Genomic DNA, 15082 nt, shown 5'->3' with positions numbered 1-15082 from the left:
TATAAAGTAATACATTCCTCTAGCTACTAGGGTCTAGCATAATATTTTATAAGTTTTTTTTTGTTTTTTGTTTTTTTAATTAATTATTTATTTATTTTTGGCTGTGTTGGGTCTTCGTTTCTGTGCGAGGGCTTTCTCCAGTTGTGGCAAGTGGGGGCCACTCTTCATCGCGGTGCGCGGGCCTCTCACTATCGCGGTCTCTCTTGTTGCGGAGCACAGGCTCCAGACGCGCAGGCTCAGTAGTTCTGGCTCACGGGCGTAGTTGCTCCGCGGCATGTGGGATCTTCCCAGACCAGGGCTCGAACCCGTGTCCTCTGCATTAGCAGGCAGATTCTCAACCACTGCGCCACCAGGGAAGCCCTATAAGTTTTTATATTATCTTTTTTACTCCATTTTTGGAATCTTGTTTTAAATAGCAAAGTATATCATTTTAAGTTAAATCTGATGAACACCATCACCGCATTTTATAGTTGTGAAAGACATATCACAGTTTATAGTTGGTAAAGGTGCAGCAACAATTTCTTCATGGCCAGAGAGGAGAACACAGAAATGCAATTCATTCTTGGCTCCTAGTAACATGTTAAGACTCTAGATTTATAGTATGTTTTCCTAAAATACAATCCAAAAGATCCAAAAGATTAAATGAAGGAGTAATTATAAAATATATCTTTGAGTTAATATTTCTCTTTGACCCAGTGTATCCTTGCTTTAGAATTTATCCTCCATAAATTCAGGTGCCTTGTCTGTAAAATGTGGATTATGAAATGAGGTCATTGTGAGAATCAAGTTAGAAAATGCAGGGGAAACACTTTGTAAATGTTCCAGTTTTTATTCGTTGTTGTTGTTATGCTACTGTGTATTGCAAATAAGATACAGAGATTCCTCAGTTTGACTTAGGACTAATCTTCCAAATTTCCCATGGTTATCACACCAAAGTAGATGAAGTTTATTAAGTTCCTTGAATAGAGAGATTACCAGGTTTTCAACTGCCTTACTTTTGCTTGTTTTCTTCCCCTCTTCCTCTTTTTTTTCCTCCTCTTCCTCCTCCCTCTCTTTCACTATTTCTCTCCTTTCCCGCTCCCCACCCTCCCACTCTTCCTCTCTTAAACAAATCCCACCTAGGTTCTCAGCTACAGTCTATTCTTTTCACCGTGGGGTTCTCCCTAAAGGAGACAGTCACTAAGTTACTCATGAGAAGGCATGACCGGCAGGCCCGCAGGACCTGCTGAGCAGCCACCACTCCAGACCCCCTGGCCCCTCATCTCTCAGTGTATTAGAGTCTGCCCTCTCCCTCTCTGGTTGCAGAGCCCTGGAGTAAATCACGCAACCAAGCGGGAAGCAAAACAAACCTTCTTCTTCTTTAACTTGGAGCAAGACTCAACCTATGAGTTACTTTTCAACAAAAGGGCCAACCCCAGTCTTATGTTTGGGGGGTAGGAGAAGCCTGATTTAACTTCAAAGACTTTCATCAATCCATACCAAAGTGCACGATAGCAATGACTGTGATTGTACCGTGTTAAAGTCATAGTTGTCCATGAGTAGTGTTTGAGCGTCCACTTGATGAATATGCTGTAATTTTTTCTTTTTTCTTTTCTTTTTTTTCCCACAAACAGTGCTGTAACTGACTGCTCACCCACTTGCAGGCTGATGTACGTCATTCCTTCAGAGGGGTTGGATTTGTTGTCATCCACGGAGCTTCTCTGAAATTAAGGGTGCAGTCCTGGTAATGAGTGAGAGATTTGCTTGTTGACTTGCTCATTTTTCTCTCTGTACAGGAGTCATCAGTCAGCCTCAATTTCGACCTCATTAGCACCTTGGTCAGTCCCTCTAGAAGCAGAGGCTTCCAAAATGTTGGCCAAGGCAGAAGACACTTTAACTCATATGTGTGGACACAACTATGTTTACTTACATTTATAATTTTGAGCTTACAGGGAACTGGGTAGCTTCCACAGATAAGAGACAGTTTCACTTTGACATCTTGTATGTTGTATAAAACAAAGAGGTGAATAGTTTTCTTTCTTGGACATTTGAGATTTAAAAAGGTACAAGAAATCTTATGGATTGATGAGTCACATAGTAGATAAGGTATGGTTATTGTTTATAATGAGGGATTTCAGTACTTCTTCGTACATCTACATAATGCTTAATACTCCTGAGCTCCATAAAGTTAGCGTCCTACATATGAAGTTGTCATGTATTATTTATGTTGGTTGGCTTCCAGCAGCTGAAGGGAAAACCAATCGTTCTTTGAGGGGTTTACCTGATGGAAATTGGCAATTTGATTTTCATTTCAGTAATTTGGTTTCCAAAGGTAAGAACATCATAGAAAACTCCAGCTTTCTCTTCTGAATATTGTATTTGTGATGTGGTAGACGTAAACTGACAACATGGAAAATAATAATGAAGACAGAAATAGGAACTACATTAGATAAAATGAGAACATTAGCAAACGACTTGTTACATGCAAGCAACTTGGTAAATATGGTTGATGAGTGCAGAGGGAACTGAGCTGGCTGTGTCACACCTAGGAAGGGATCCTGCAGGAGAATGTAAGAGCCCAGGAGTTTGCAGAGTGAGCAGAGCATTAAAAACACAGGCATAAGTCTGAGTGCCAAAGGTAGAAGGTAGATGGTGGCAGTAGTAGTTCATCCACTCATGGCAAGCATCCTGAGCCCCAGTGGCCGTGGCTCTCATTGTGCTGGGCTGTGGAGGCAAACTCACAAGCAGGCCAGTCTCTGTCTCTCAGTGGGAGGGAATGGATATAGGACTCAATCTTAGGAGCTACAAACAGGGCAACAGAGAGGTGATACTTGACACCATGAACACAGATAAGGTCACCCAGACAGAGCACGTGAAGAGGGAGCAGAACAATAGGCCGAGTGTGGGCTTAAGGAAGCCCAGGCAAGGCCAGAGGACGTTAAGTCTGGTTGGGTGGGTAGAATCCACAGAGTAGAAGTCGAGTGGGAGAGGAATGAGCTCTGAGAAAGTTGAGGTGTTTGGATGATAACTAATGGGGAAAGGAAACTCAAATGAGAATTTCAGGTTTTTCCCAGAGGAGAGAAGAGGGTTGACCAAAGGGAAATGCAAGGAGAGCAAAGAGGTGCAGTTTCAGGAGAGAGGAAGCCTGCCTGGTGGGGACGTGGGGCAGGAGTGGGGTGGGGGATTAAGGCTGGCCTGGGGAGGGGGAAGGACGGCACAGGGTAAGGATGGGGTAGGTGTAACTACGTTGTGGCTTGGGGGATGACGGTGCAGGAATTTGAGAGAGAAAGTGTGGTAGTGAAAGAAGCAGGAGGGGGCGCAGGAAGGAAGTGAGCTTTCCTAAGACTCTCTAAGGAAATTCTCCGAGGAAGAGGACCACGGCTTTGGGTTTGATCACTGAGTGATGGACAGGACAGGATGGTGGATGGCATAATCAAGGTGAATGATGGAGAAGGTGGTTTTGGCAGCAAGATTAGAAACTGAGATTAACCGGTGATGAGAGGAATAATCTTCAGGGGAGCATGTTGCCATAGTCCAGGCAAGAAATAACCAGAGCCTGGACTAAGGCATTAACTGGGAAGAGAAAGCAGGAGGAATAATTTTAGAAGATAGGAATATAAGAACAGCAATATATCTCAACTGTCCAATACAGCTGTCACCAGCCACTTGTGGCCAGTGAGCTCTGGAAATATGGCTAATCTGAATTGTGCTGATGTGCTGTGATGTGATTTACACAACAGATTTTGAAGACTTAGTATGAAAAAAGTATTTCATTAATACATTTCTATTGTTTACAAGTTGAAATGATAATAGTTGGAATATATTGGGTTAAAAATTTTACTATTAAAATTAATTTCCCCTCTTCCTTTTTACTTTTTTTTAACAACATGGCTACTAGAAAGTCCCAAATTACATATATGATTCAAAATATATTTTTGTTGGTCAGTGCTGCTGGGAGGTCAGTAATACTGGGGTGGCCACTGGGATACGGAGGAATTGGTACAAGGCAGAGCTGTAGAATAACAGTGATAAACCATATTTAATTTGAGTTGGTAATTAGGTTTCAGGCGGTGATACCTATACATGGAGTTTTGTCCTGCTGATTCATGCAGCGGGTTCAGAGTGCCTTTGGCTGTTACCTGTCTGCTATGGTACATCCACCCTCTCGGCTGATACAACTAGAATATGCAGTAGGTGGTTAATGGAAAAAAAATCAACTAAAGAAGAGAATCGTAAAAAAAGAAGCACAAAGCACACTTTAATTAATTTATTTAAACTTAAAACATGTGTTCACTCATCCATCAGTTGGTTGTTGGTTGTTGGAACGAGGCCTTCTCCCCACAATGTGTTTTCTACTGTTACAGTTTCTTTACAGTGACAGGTTTTGAACAAATCTAAGAGCAGAATCTTTAAAGATTTTTATCTTTTCCTCAGTCCTTCACTGTTTTTCGTTCATACCTAATTCCATTTATAAAATTCAAGTGTTTCCTGGACTTTCCTGGTGGTGCAGTGATTAAGAATCTGCCTGCCGATGCAGGGGATACGGGTTTGAGCCCTGGTCCGGGAAGATCCCACATGCCGCAGAGCAACTAAGCCTGTGCGCCACAACTACTGAGCCTGCGCTCTAGAGCCCGCAAGCCACAACTACTGAGCCTGTGTGCCACAACTACTGAAGCCCCCGTGCCTAGAGCCCATGCTCCACAACAAGAGAAGCTACCGCAATGAGAAGCCCACGCACCGCAACGAAGAGTAGCCTCCACTCGACGCAACTAGAGAAAGCCCGAGCACAGCAACGAAGACCCAATGCAGCCAAAAATAAATTTATAAAAAAATTTTAAAAATTCAAGTGTTTCCAAAGCATCCAACTTTTTTCTACTCTTGTATTTATCAGTTTACCCAGTTTTTTAACTTAATTACACAATGACAAGTAAAAGTGGCATGAACATTTTGGTGACACCTGCCTGACGCTTGGTTTGCACACAACCCAGTGATGAAGGAAATGGGAAACTGGAGAAACGAGAGACGGGTGAGACCAGCTGCAGCCCCGGTCAGGTCAGGGACACAGGCTCCCGACAGTGGCTTCATGGTGTGGACGGGAGAAGGTCAAGCAGAGTTTGGTCAGAGAATTTCTTCAGGGCTTCCCAGGAACGCCCGGCACTGGTGCTGGGAGTTCACGGGGGAGGGAGGATTCTGAAGCAGGATGTCTGGATGGGGCTGCAGTGCCCGCGAGACGTACCACGACTGGAGTCTGTCCCAGCAGGGAGTGAAGGGGCTCAGAAGGCTTTGTTTAGCCAGCACTCCTCTTGTGCGCGCCCGCCTTGCAGGCGTGGGAGGACGGGTATGACGTCGAGCTCAGCCCTGGGGACCAGAAGCTGAGCCCTTCTTCGAGGCGCTGTCTGGGCTGGGAGCCGACGAGCTGTACAGGAGTGCGGGGACGACCACCTGCCGCCCTCGTGACCCGCGCCCGCCTGCGGGGCGTCCACGTGGCCTCTGTGTCAGAAACAGAACAGTGTGGTCGTTGAGCTCTTTTACAGAAAACGAAGTGCGTTTGTATGTAGATAAATTCTTATTTATTCAGCACATAAGCTGGGGGAAAAAAACAAAAAAAGGCCTTAGTTCGTTTTCCATCTTCTTTCCCCGGCCTTCCTTGGCTTGGCGGCTCTTTCCTCCATCTTCCAAGCCAGGAGCATAGCATTTTCTCTCTTTAACTCTGCTTCCCTCTGCTTCCATTATCATGAGTTCATGGGATGCTCATCGTGCCCCTCATTTTGGGGTGAAGTCACTGAGCAGCTTCCAGAAACAAGCAGACCTGGGATTAGAACGCTGTCTGCCAAACCTCAACACCAGTCTCCTGCACCAGTGTCCCTCCAATCCTACTGTGCATCAGAGTTACCCTGAGGGGATGGGGGTGGGGGGGACTTATTCAAGTGCAGACTGCCAAGCCCCAGACCCAGCTGAAAACTGGATTCAACCGGTCTGGAATGTGGCCATGCTCACCAGGTGATTCTGATGTAGCAGGTTCATGAACCCTGAAGTTCAACGCAACATGGCCTCTCCGGGGGTCCAGAGAGGAGGGCCAGCCAGAAAGGGATACTGCTGAGTGAGGAATGGGGCCTGGAGAGGGAAGAAGAGAGATTTGCTGGAGCCAGTCATACCAGTTTCTGTGGAAGGAAAATCAAATGCAGGCGGGACTGCTAAGAGAGCTCTGAAACGAAGCCTCAAGGCCATTGAGGAAGTGATTCCGGATGAAATCTGACCTTTTGACCACTTATTCTCTTAACGCGGGAATGCAGACCATCTGCCCAATGTTCCAGAAACTCGAGACGCTTATTGGACCCTTACGCTAAATATCTCCTTCTTGCACCAGGGTCAATCATGATTCTTGCCAGACAACTTTAACAACCTTGTGGCTTTTGCCTTTATAAGCCCCTGACTCTTTCTCTTCCTTGGAACACTCGGTTTTATCTGAATCTGTGTCTCCAGTATTGCAATTCCTAAGACCCCCAAATAAACTCTTTTCTTATTGGCAGCCTTGTGCGTTTCTTGGTTGACACTTGCAAGAGCCAATTGTTAAAATTAAAGGAATCTTATGAGTCACTTGTTAAACACAGCCATTATTTATAAAAAATAAATTATATAAACTTGCAATTAAATAAATTATATGAAGAAAAAGGGAATAAATACTCAAAACCCACCACTTGTTCATTTGCTGCTATATTTTATCATCCTCTGTGCTCTCGAGGTTTTTTGTATCTGTTGTACCTGTACAGGAGAGATGCTGTATGTATTACTTATCCCCAGCCTCTGCAGCTTGAAACAACACACATTTATTCTCTAACAGTTTCTGTAGGTTGGGAACCTTTTGCTGCCTCGCTGGTGGTTCTGCCTCAGGGTCTGTAAGGAGGCTAGAGTCCAGCTGTCAGTGAAGCAGCCCTCCCAGACTTGCCTGGGGCTGAAGGATCTGCTCTGTGGCTGTTGACGGCCCTCAGTAACTCACAGCCGCTGGGCTGCAGACGTAGGTCCCTCTCAGGCTTCCACAGAGGCCTTCCCAGTCCTTGCTGTGTGCATCTCCACAACATGGCAGACAACTTGCCCAGGACAAGTGATATGAGAAAGAGGGGGAGAGAGAGTTTTGTCACAACCTAATTTTAGTAGATATATCCCATCAGTTCCGCCATATTATGTTCATTAGAAGCGAGTCACTAAGTCCTGCCTAAACTCAAGTAGAAGGGAATTAAGCTCCCCCTCTTGAAAGGAAGGAGTGTAAAGAATTTGTATAAAAGTGTGCTGCGTGCCTCTCCTCAACGCTGTGTTCAGTGATGTCACATAGGCAATTTGGAATCAGCCACGGTGGGAATATTAATACCACAGAAATCAGTAAACACTCTAAATCAGGTTTTACCACCCACGGAGAGCTGAGTGTCAAACATTTACCAGCACACCACTAAAAGGATATAAAGCTATGTGTTTACAGAACCTTTGTGGACTAGATGAGTTTTATTTTTATTATTATTATTACTTTTTAACGCATATATAAACTTCTAAAAAATTTATTTATTTTTATTTATTTATTATTATTTTTGGCTGTGTTGGATCTTCATTGCTGTGCGCAGCTTTCTCTAGTTGCAGCAAGCGTGGGCTTCTCATTGCTGTGGCCTCTCTCGCTGTGGAGCACGGGCTCCAGAGCACACGGGCTTCAGTAGATGTGGTGCGTGGGCTCCAGAGCGCAGGCTCAGCAGCTGTGGCTCGCAGGCCCAGTTGTTCCCCCGCATGTGGGATCTTCCCGGACCAGGGCTCGAACCCGTGTCCCCTGCATTGGCACGTGGATTCTTAACCACTGCGCCACCAGGGAAGCCCTAGATGAGTTTTAGGCATGGCTTTGAAAGGAGGGAATACAGGGTTTGGGATATAGGAAGAGACAGTTTCTGGGTTTGAAAATAGTGGAGGTGATGCAGGAAGTGAAGGTTTGTGGAGCTTAAATATGCTCATACAGATGTTCAGAAATAACACAAAAAACAGATCTCTTTCTTCCTTACATGCGTGTGCATGCATGTGCATGATTTAAAGTGTGGGTGCACACTAGATTTAACTATGGGTACACAGGGTCAAACACATTAGACAGTTAGCATGCAAGATTTTCTATCTAGCAATCGGGATGGGTATGTAACCTTTTACATAATTGCTTATGAAACCACAAAAGTAATTATGCTCCAGTGAAGCTGTCCTACACCTAAAATTGCCCAGAAATTCAAAGACGAAGTTTTAATTCCTTTGAACTGATTCCTTGGTGTATGTGGTGTGTCCCAGAGCTTTGGTGAGCAGGAACTTTTCTCGAAAAGAAAACTTCCAGGATCACAGCATTTGAGATTTGAAAAGACTTCAGAAAACCCATAGAACAAACACTTTGTTGAAGTATGTTTGTCAATCAAACATCAAAATCAGAAATATCTGGTATTCTTCTTAAAACCTGGAACCTTGTTAACACCTGAAAGCCATCGCAGACTTTCTGCATTGGTGGGGGCTTGGGAATCTGCATACTTTACAAATTCTCTAGATGACCCGGCTGCACTCGAATAAATCCAAATCTTTCATTTTATAGCTAAAGAAAACAAACTTCTAAGATTCAAAAAAATCCCCCTCAAGTGAGGCCACAGAGTTGGTGGGATTCCACCCATTTACAAAAAAAGTTTAAAAAGAAATCCATAAAACTGAGATTTGGGAGAAAATAGAAAACACACCCTTTGTTTGAAGAGAAGCTTAAGGGCAACACAAGACTTCACTGAATCATATGTTGTTTATGTGTGTCATTACCAGTATATGGCCCACCTTGCCTCAAATCAGTGTGGTTACCTTAAATTGCTAACATGAAAATCCTAACCTTCTACTTCTGAAGTTATTGGTTTTGGCTACGCTGTTTTCTTTTTCTAGGTTTCCAAGGTTGCTCTTTTGGGCATGATTTTAGAAATCTAAGTATAACTCTGGTTTCAAACTTCTGGACCATGTAATCAAACTCAGACTGGTCATAGAGAAAAATATATGGTTCTTAGCTCTGCCTACATTGACAAGGATCATGGTGGGGTCCAAATTCAACTGAGTGGCATGTCTTTACAGTGGCAGCTTTTCCCAAAAAAATCCAAAAAAGAAGATCCATGCTGCTGTGGGAAATGTAGACAGTCAGAGGGTTTTGAAACCAACCTCTCCAGCAGCATTTTTTTTTTTTGATCCAATAAAATCATTTAAATATCTGGATTCTTTTCCAGGAGAAAGTTTTTATTCAGTGCACTGCACTGTTAGACAGGTGGAGAAAGAGTAAGTTAAGAAAAAAAATGTCTAACATGAAAAATCACCCACATGATGTCCAGTTTTACTGTTTGCTTGAAATACCCAATGGATTATTTATTTATTTAGATTTGTGCTATTTTTTAATCCAAATGGCAACCTCTTCAGAATAACATTTGCTCCAGAGTTGTTCCAGGACTACAAATCCTGTGTAAAGGCTGGGTATTTAAAGCTGTAAATGATTTTGTATTTTTGCAATAATTATGGGAGGGGAATGGAGATCTTATCTTTCACCATCAGAGTTTTCTTTCTATAACAGGATTTGATCTTTTATTTTTTTCTTGGATGAAGACTCTCCAGCCCCAATCAAGCCTTTAGATGACTGCACTCCTGGCCAACATCTTAGTTTCAACCAGGTAGGAGACCCTGAACCTGAACCACCCAGATAAGCTGTTCTGGAAAGATTTAACCTTAATATCAAACTAAATCCCTTGTCCGGCGCTCCCCAGCTGCACTCTGTTTTCCCCACAGGAGTTAGAGAAGGGGGTTGGCATAGGCACTGGCAGATGACATTATCTCACTTGTGCACCCCCACCCCAAGAATCCAGGAATGTGCATAAATACAATTAAAGACAGTATCTGCAAATTGATAGAATGCATTTTTAGTCTCTTAAACCTCTGAATCACAGTGCATTGTGTTCTGTTTTCCAGCCAGACCTTGCAATCAATGAACATCCAACCCGTGGGTTTGTGTTTGGACTATCAATACAGTTATTAAAGACACATCACGGGGAGAAGGCAAGCGGCTGCCAATACTTCTTTTGTATTTCTTTTTTTCTGCAATATTCTCTAGTTTTTGGAGCATCAAGATGGAAACCTGGTCGGCTTGGAATTGATGGCACATTAAAAGGCTGCACTAACAATCCCAGAGTGTTTTTTCCACAGGCAGTGTCACGCGTCTCTCAATGACAGCAACATATCCACACCCAACCTTAGCTGTCATCCCACCTGGGTCGTTCCGGCGCCATTTGGCTGTGACGTAGCTCCGAGCCCGCAAATCGCGCAGCTGCCCCCGATTATCCGCAAATCCGGCCCGCGGCACCGCCCCGCCCCGTCCCGCCCGCGCGCCCGCGCGCCCGCGCGCCCTCGCGCCCCGCCCGGCTCCGCGCCGCCTCCCCTGCGTCCCGCGCTTGGCGGCGGTGCATCCTGCGCTCCGCTTGGGCTCCGCGCTCGCTGCTCGCGTCTTCCCTCCGCTGCCGGCTCCAGGCCGCCGGGAGGCGAGGCAAGGGGACCCGCGGGCTGTGCGCCCCGAAGCGCCGGGCACACAGGAGGCCGCACGGGAGACGCGTGGCGCGATGGCCGGGCGAGGGGGCCGCGCGCTGCTGGCGCTGTGCGGGGCGCTGGCGGCCTGTGCGTGGCTGCTGGGCGCCGAGGCCCGGGGGTCCGGAGGGCCCCCGGCGGGCGCGAGGCGGCGCCGGCGGCCTCAGGAGGACGGCATCCCCTTCGAGTACCACCGCTACCCCGAGCTGCGCGAGGCGCTGGTGTCCGTGTGGCTGCAGTGCGCCGCGGTCAGCAGGATCTACACGGTGGGGCGCAGCTTCGAGGGCCGCGAGCTGCTGGTGCTCGAGCTGTCCGACAGCCCCGGCGTCCACGAGCCGGGTAAGGGCGCCGCGCGGGGTGGGCTGGCGGTGGGGGAGGAGGGAGAGGGGCGCCCGGGGTGGAAGATGGGACGTGGAGGGAGGGATGGCGATGGGGATTGCCGTCTCCTAGTCTCGGCCGGCCGCCCTCCCCAGCCTCGAGGTCCCCCCTTGCGTGAGCACAGGCCCGAGGGGCTGCGGCGGATGGAGGTAGGAGCGCAGCGAGCAAATCTGCGCGCCTGCAAACCCGCTGTCACCCCTACTTCGCTGTACCGAAGACCGCAGGGAATAACTTCGAGGCCTCTGTAAGGAGGTCGCCCTTCCTTGCAAACAGGAGTAGAACGATAAGGTGCAGAAGGCAGGAACTTGGAGGAAATGAGGAAAAGTCAATTATCATTTGTTTCCTAATTTCCAGTTTATTGGTCCTGATGGCTCTACGTACCCACCTCTACCTGTATGTGCGCATTAGGTACATGCGCTGCTGGGATGCTCAGGGAATGTTAAGGATCTTGGCAACATTGGGTGGTAGAGGGTGAGAAAGTGGCCTCTGGCAGGCATTCCGATCTTGAAACTGCACACAGTTTTTCTAAGGAAAAAGGAGTATTCCATTCTCTTTGCTCTCGCCCGTGGAGATGAGTAGTTTGTGACCAGGATTTTATTCCAACAGATGTTTCCATATGGCCATCTTATGCATCTTCCTCCTGAGTGTGTTAGGGCACGTTTTAACTTATGTTAAATGTTATGCATTTGGTATTAATAAAGAGGTATTTTAAAAAATGTTCTTGGTGCTTCTTTTTTATTGCTTTTTGGAAATGATATAACTCTTAAGGCCTGGTCTTATGTCTTATGATCGTAAAGGTACTGTTGAAGTTATCTGGGCTAATGACATTAGCATGGGATGCTTGTTTTTTTTTTTTAATGACAAAGAAAGCAAGAAAACAGGTAAAAATTCTCAATGTAGGGCTAAGATAGTTTTATAATGATATTTAAGAACCATACTGAGAAGGGATGAAAATAGGTGATCCATGGAGACACTTTGATCTTCAAATGGAAAGAGTATGGGTTGATAAATAATAAATCTTCAAATGGAAAATATCTCTTGTCTTCAAATAATGTAAACAAAAAGGTTTGTATAATTTTGCAGTCAAAACTCTAAAATCAGATCCTAGAAAACATTTTCGGTAATGCTCTCTAGCAGGATTCAGCATGTAGAATTGGAAATTTGGAAAATTAGTTTCGTGTTTATATCTAAAGATAAAGAAAAATTTTTAATGTGACAGCTCATTTTCAGTTATTTCAGATAATCCAAGCCAAGACATCCTAGGCTTAGATGAAGAGAATCTAAATATTTGTGATTCTCCTGTCTACTTAATTAGAACCTTTGGTTATTCTGTTGTAGATTGTTCCTCACATTTTGTTAATTGTTTCTTCAGAGAGATTATATGAAAGCGAATGTTAACTTTTTGTTGTCTTCAAGTTTAGAAACAAAATTGTTAAGCGATATTACTGTTAGAATGCGATATGCTTTTGAAAATGAAAACCATAATTTTTTTGCTTAAATATCTGGAATGTGTGGTCTGTCAAGATCTGCAGATCCCTCTCAGACTGCAGGCTCCATGAGGTAGGGCTGTGTCTCCAGCACCCAGGCCGGGTCTGGCACATAGTGGACACTCAGGTCACATTAGGGGAAAAATGAATCAGTCATTTGCTGAATAACACAATGCCTTCAATGTTTTCTTCCTTTTAAACACAGAATACACCAATTAAATTCATTTTAAGAAGGTGGACAAAGAAACGTTTACATTACATGCTTTATAAGTCCTTGTTAAATGAGGGAAACTAAGTTCATGGTATTACTTAAGAAATAGAATACAAAATGTCTACGCATTGTATTTTTAAAGGTTGAAGTAAACTATTATGAGCAAACACTAAAAAACCACAGGGTGATTTCCCCCTCCACCACCTTTTTAGAGGAGATGGGCAGGTTGGAAATCTTCAGGGAACTAGTGTTAAAAAAAATTCAACTGGGTAAATATTAAAGATCTTACTGACTTTATTCAGTGATTCATGAATTAAACATCAGTCAGTCTAGCAGATACAAAGGTGTTCTAAGATCTGTACAAAATGAAAGACTTTTATAGGCAGAAGGGAGCAGGAACAAGGAAGTTATACTAGGCAAAAAATGGGTTGGTTATCACAAGGTTACTTTCTTTTAGGGGATGGCAGGGGTCCTTGATTACCTCGCTTGTGCTGATCACAGGGTTCCTGATTGACTGGTTTAAGATTCCATTTCTGGGAGAGCCAAAACTGTAATTAAGTTTGGTGATGTGGGACTTAGCATAAGTGACTCCATTTGGGGCCTATTGTCTTGTTTTTAACACTAGTGAATGCAGAGATCTGTTCAGTATATGAGTTTGATAGCACTTGTGGGAATTTTTAGGAAATTTTGAATGAAGGAAAGTATTCTTAAAAGGTCTTCATATTCGTTTTTAGATTAAAATACTTTAAGAAATGAGAAGGGAATTTCCATACTTATTTTGCGATAGAAATGGATGCAATCAGTGTGTTTTGAACCACCCACACACTCTAGATGAGGCAAGTTGTATGGGCTGTACAGTGATACACAGGATGGTCCTTGCCCTGTGGGGGATTGAGAATTGGGAGGTTGGAGGACAGTGTAAAGGTGGTCAGTGCTGCAAGAAGGGAGTGGGAGGCCCAGAGAAAGGAGACTGCGAACGTTAGGTCAGGGCATTTGGTTATTGAAGAATAGATGACAAGAAGGCAGGAATGTACAGATTAGTGAAATTTACCAATTCCAGTGGCTCATATAGATGTATGTTTTAACAGAGCCCCTGCTTTTGAAAGAGGGCAACTGTCTTCACTGTTTTCACATTATAAGTGTTTTGGGGAAGGTTAAAATAATGTTTCTGATGAAGTTATTCAGAAATAATATTTAGCTTAACAAATTCATTTACTTGACTAAAACTTTGATCAAGTTGCCCATATTCATTTTATCTTCTAACAAGAGAGAGGTGTCAGGTTTGTTAGTCCTCTTAGTCTAAATTCTTTTTCTGAACTTTAAAAAAATATAGCTAATGTCTAAGTATTTATCATAATAGAAAAACTCTCCCAAAACAAAATAACATATATACATCAAGTCTTTCCCTGTGGTAGAAGTTGATGTGGTTAGATTTGCAGATTATGGACAGAGGGTGTTCCTGGATCCCACCAGCTCCCTTCCTGAGCAGAAAAAAGTGATCATCGGACTTGTTTGGTACCAGGCTATGGGCTGAATTTGAACTGATCTCCTGAAAGTGATCAGTTCTCTCCGATATTCCACATTTGAATTCATCAAAAGGGAAAGAAAATTCTATTTGGAATTGGTCAGGGCGGAATATCCACACCTATTCTGTCCGCTTGATTCCTGACCAGCTGGACGTTGGGTCTCAGTTTTCATTTTGATCACTTTGGAGGCCTGCACAAATCTACTGGAGGAGGGTGGTGGGTCTCAGCCATTCTCAGAAGAACTGTGCGTGGTCTTGGCCCCAGTCTCATCTCCTCACACATGAATCTGGACGCCAGACATGGGGCTGGGATGGAGCCTTGGCTAAGATTTGAGTCTCTGCTCTTGGGTATGTTGCCATGAGGTATGATACCTGCCAAGCCTGATTATGTTTCCCATTTTTCTTTCTGTTTGCTTGTATTTTATACATTTAAAATGTTTCTACACATAGGGACTCATGTTCTCAAACCCAAATATATGCTCTCCTAGGTATGCATAGCAATTATTGCAGTACTCATAAAAGAAGCCTTTCTTAATTTATGTCTAAGCAATGGAATCTGTATTCCCAGACCACTCCTCCTAGGGTTAAACATGAGTTAAGATTAGTTTGTTTAAAACACTAATTCTTTCACGTGTAGTTTAAGATTGCTCTTGGGGAGAAAATCTGATTTATAGCTAAAATGTTATCTTAGAAACATTCTTTAGGGCATAGATTTTCCTCTCTCAAAGGCTGGAATGATTATTTTGGACTTGTTCCTCCCCAAATATGTTCACATTTAAAGTGTATGAATGCCAATGTGCATTTGCCAAATATCGTGATGCAACATTAAATGCTGGCAAAATTTCTATACAACTCAAAAAAAACCCCAAAACAGTGGGGTTTTGGTTATTTCGTATGGCCTCT

The 15082-nt window shown here is 44.1% G+C and overlaps 1 protein-coding gene across 1 annotated transcript in view; it reads left to right on the top strand.

Moving 5' to 3' along the window:
- The first annotated feature begins 10413 nt into the window (after positions 1-10413).
- The window catches only part of CPE (carboxypeptidase E), a 109943-nt gene continuing 105274 nt past the window's right edge, over positions 10414-15082 (top strand). Inside the window, exon 1 of the mRNA XM_057547375.1 lies at positions 10414-10917. Within this exon, the coding sequence (XP_057403358.1) occupies positions 10614-10917 (304 nt within the window). The 5' untranslated portion in view covers positions 10414-10613. The remainder of the gene's footprint in view (positions 10918-15082) is intronic.

Source organism: Balaenoptera acutorostrata, chromosome 5 (genome assembly GCF_949987535.1).
Source record: "Balaenoptera acutorostrata chromosome 5, mBalAcu1.1, whole genome shotgun sequence".
NCBI classification, from domain to species: Eukaryota; Metazoa; Chordata; class Mammalia; order Artiodactyla; family Balaenopteridae; genus Balaenoptera; species Balaenoptera acutorostrata.
This window is presented reverse-complemented; position numbering and strand designations above follow the sequence as displayed.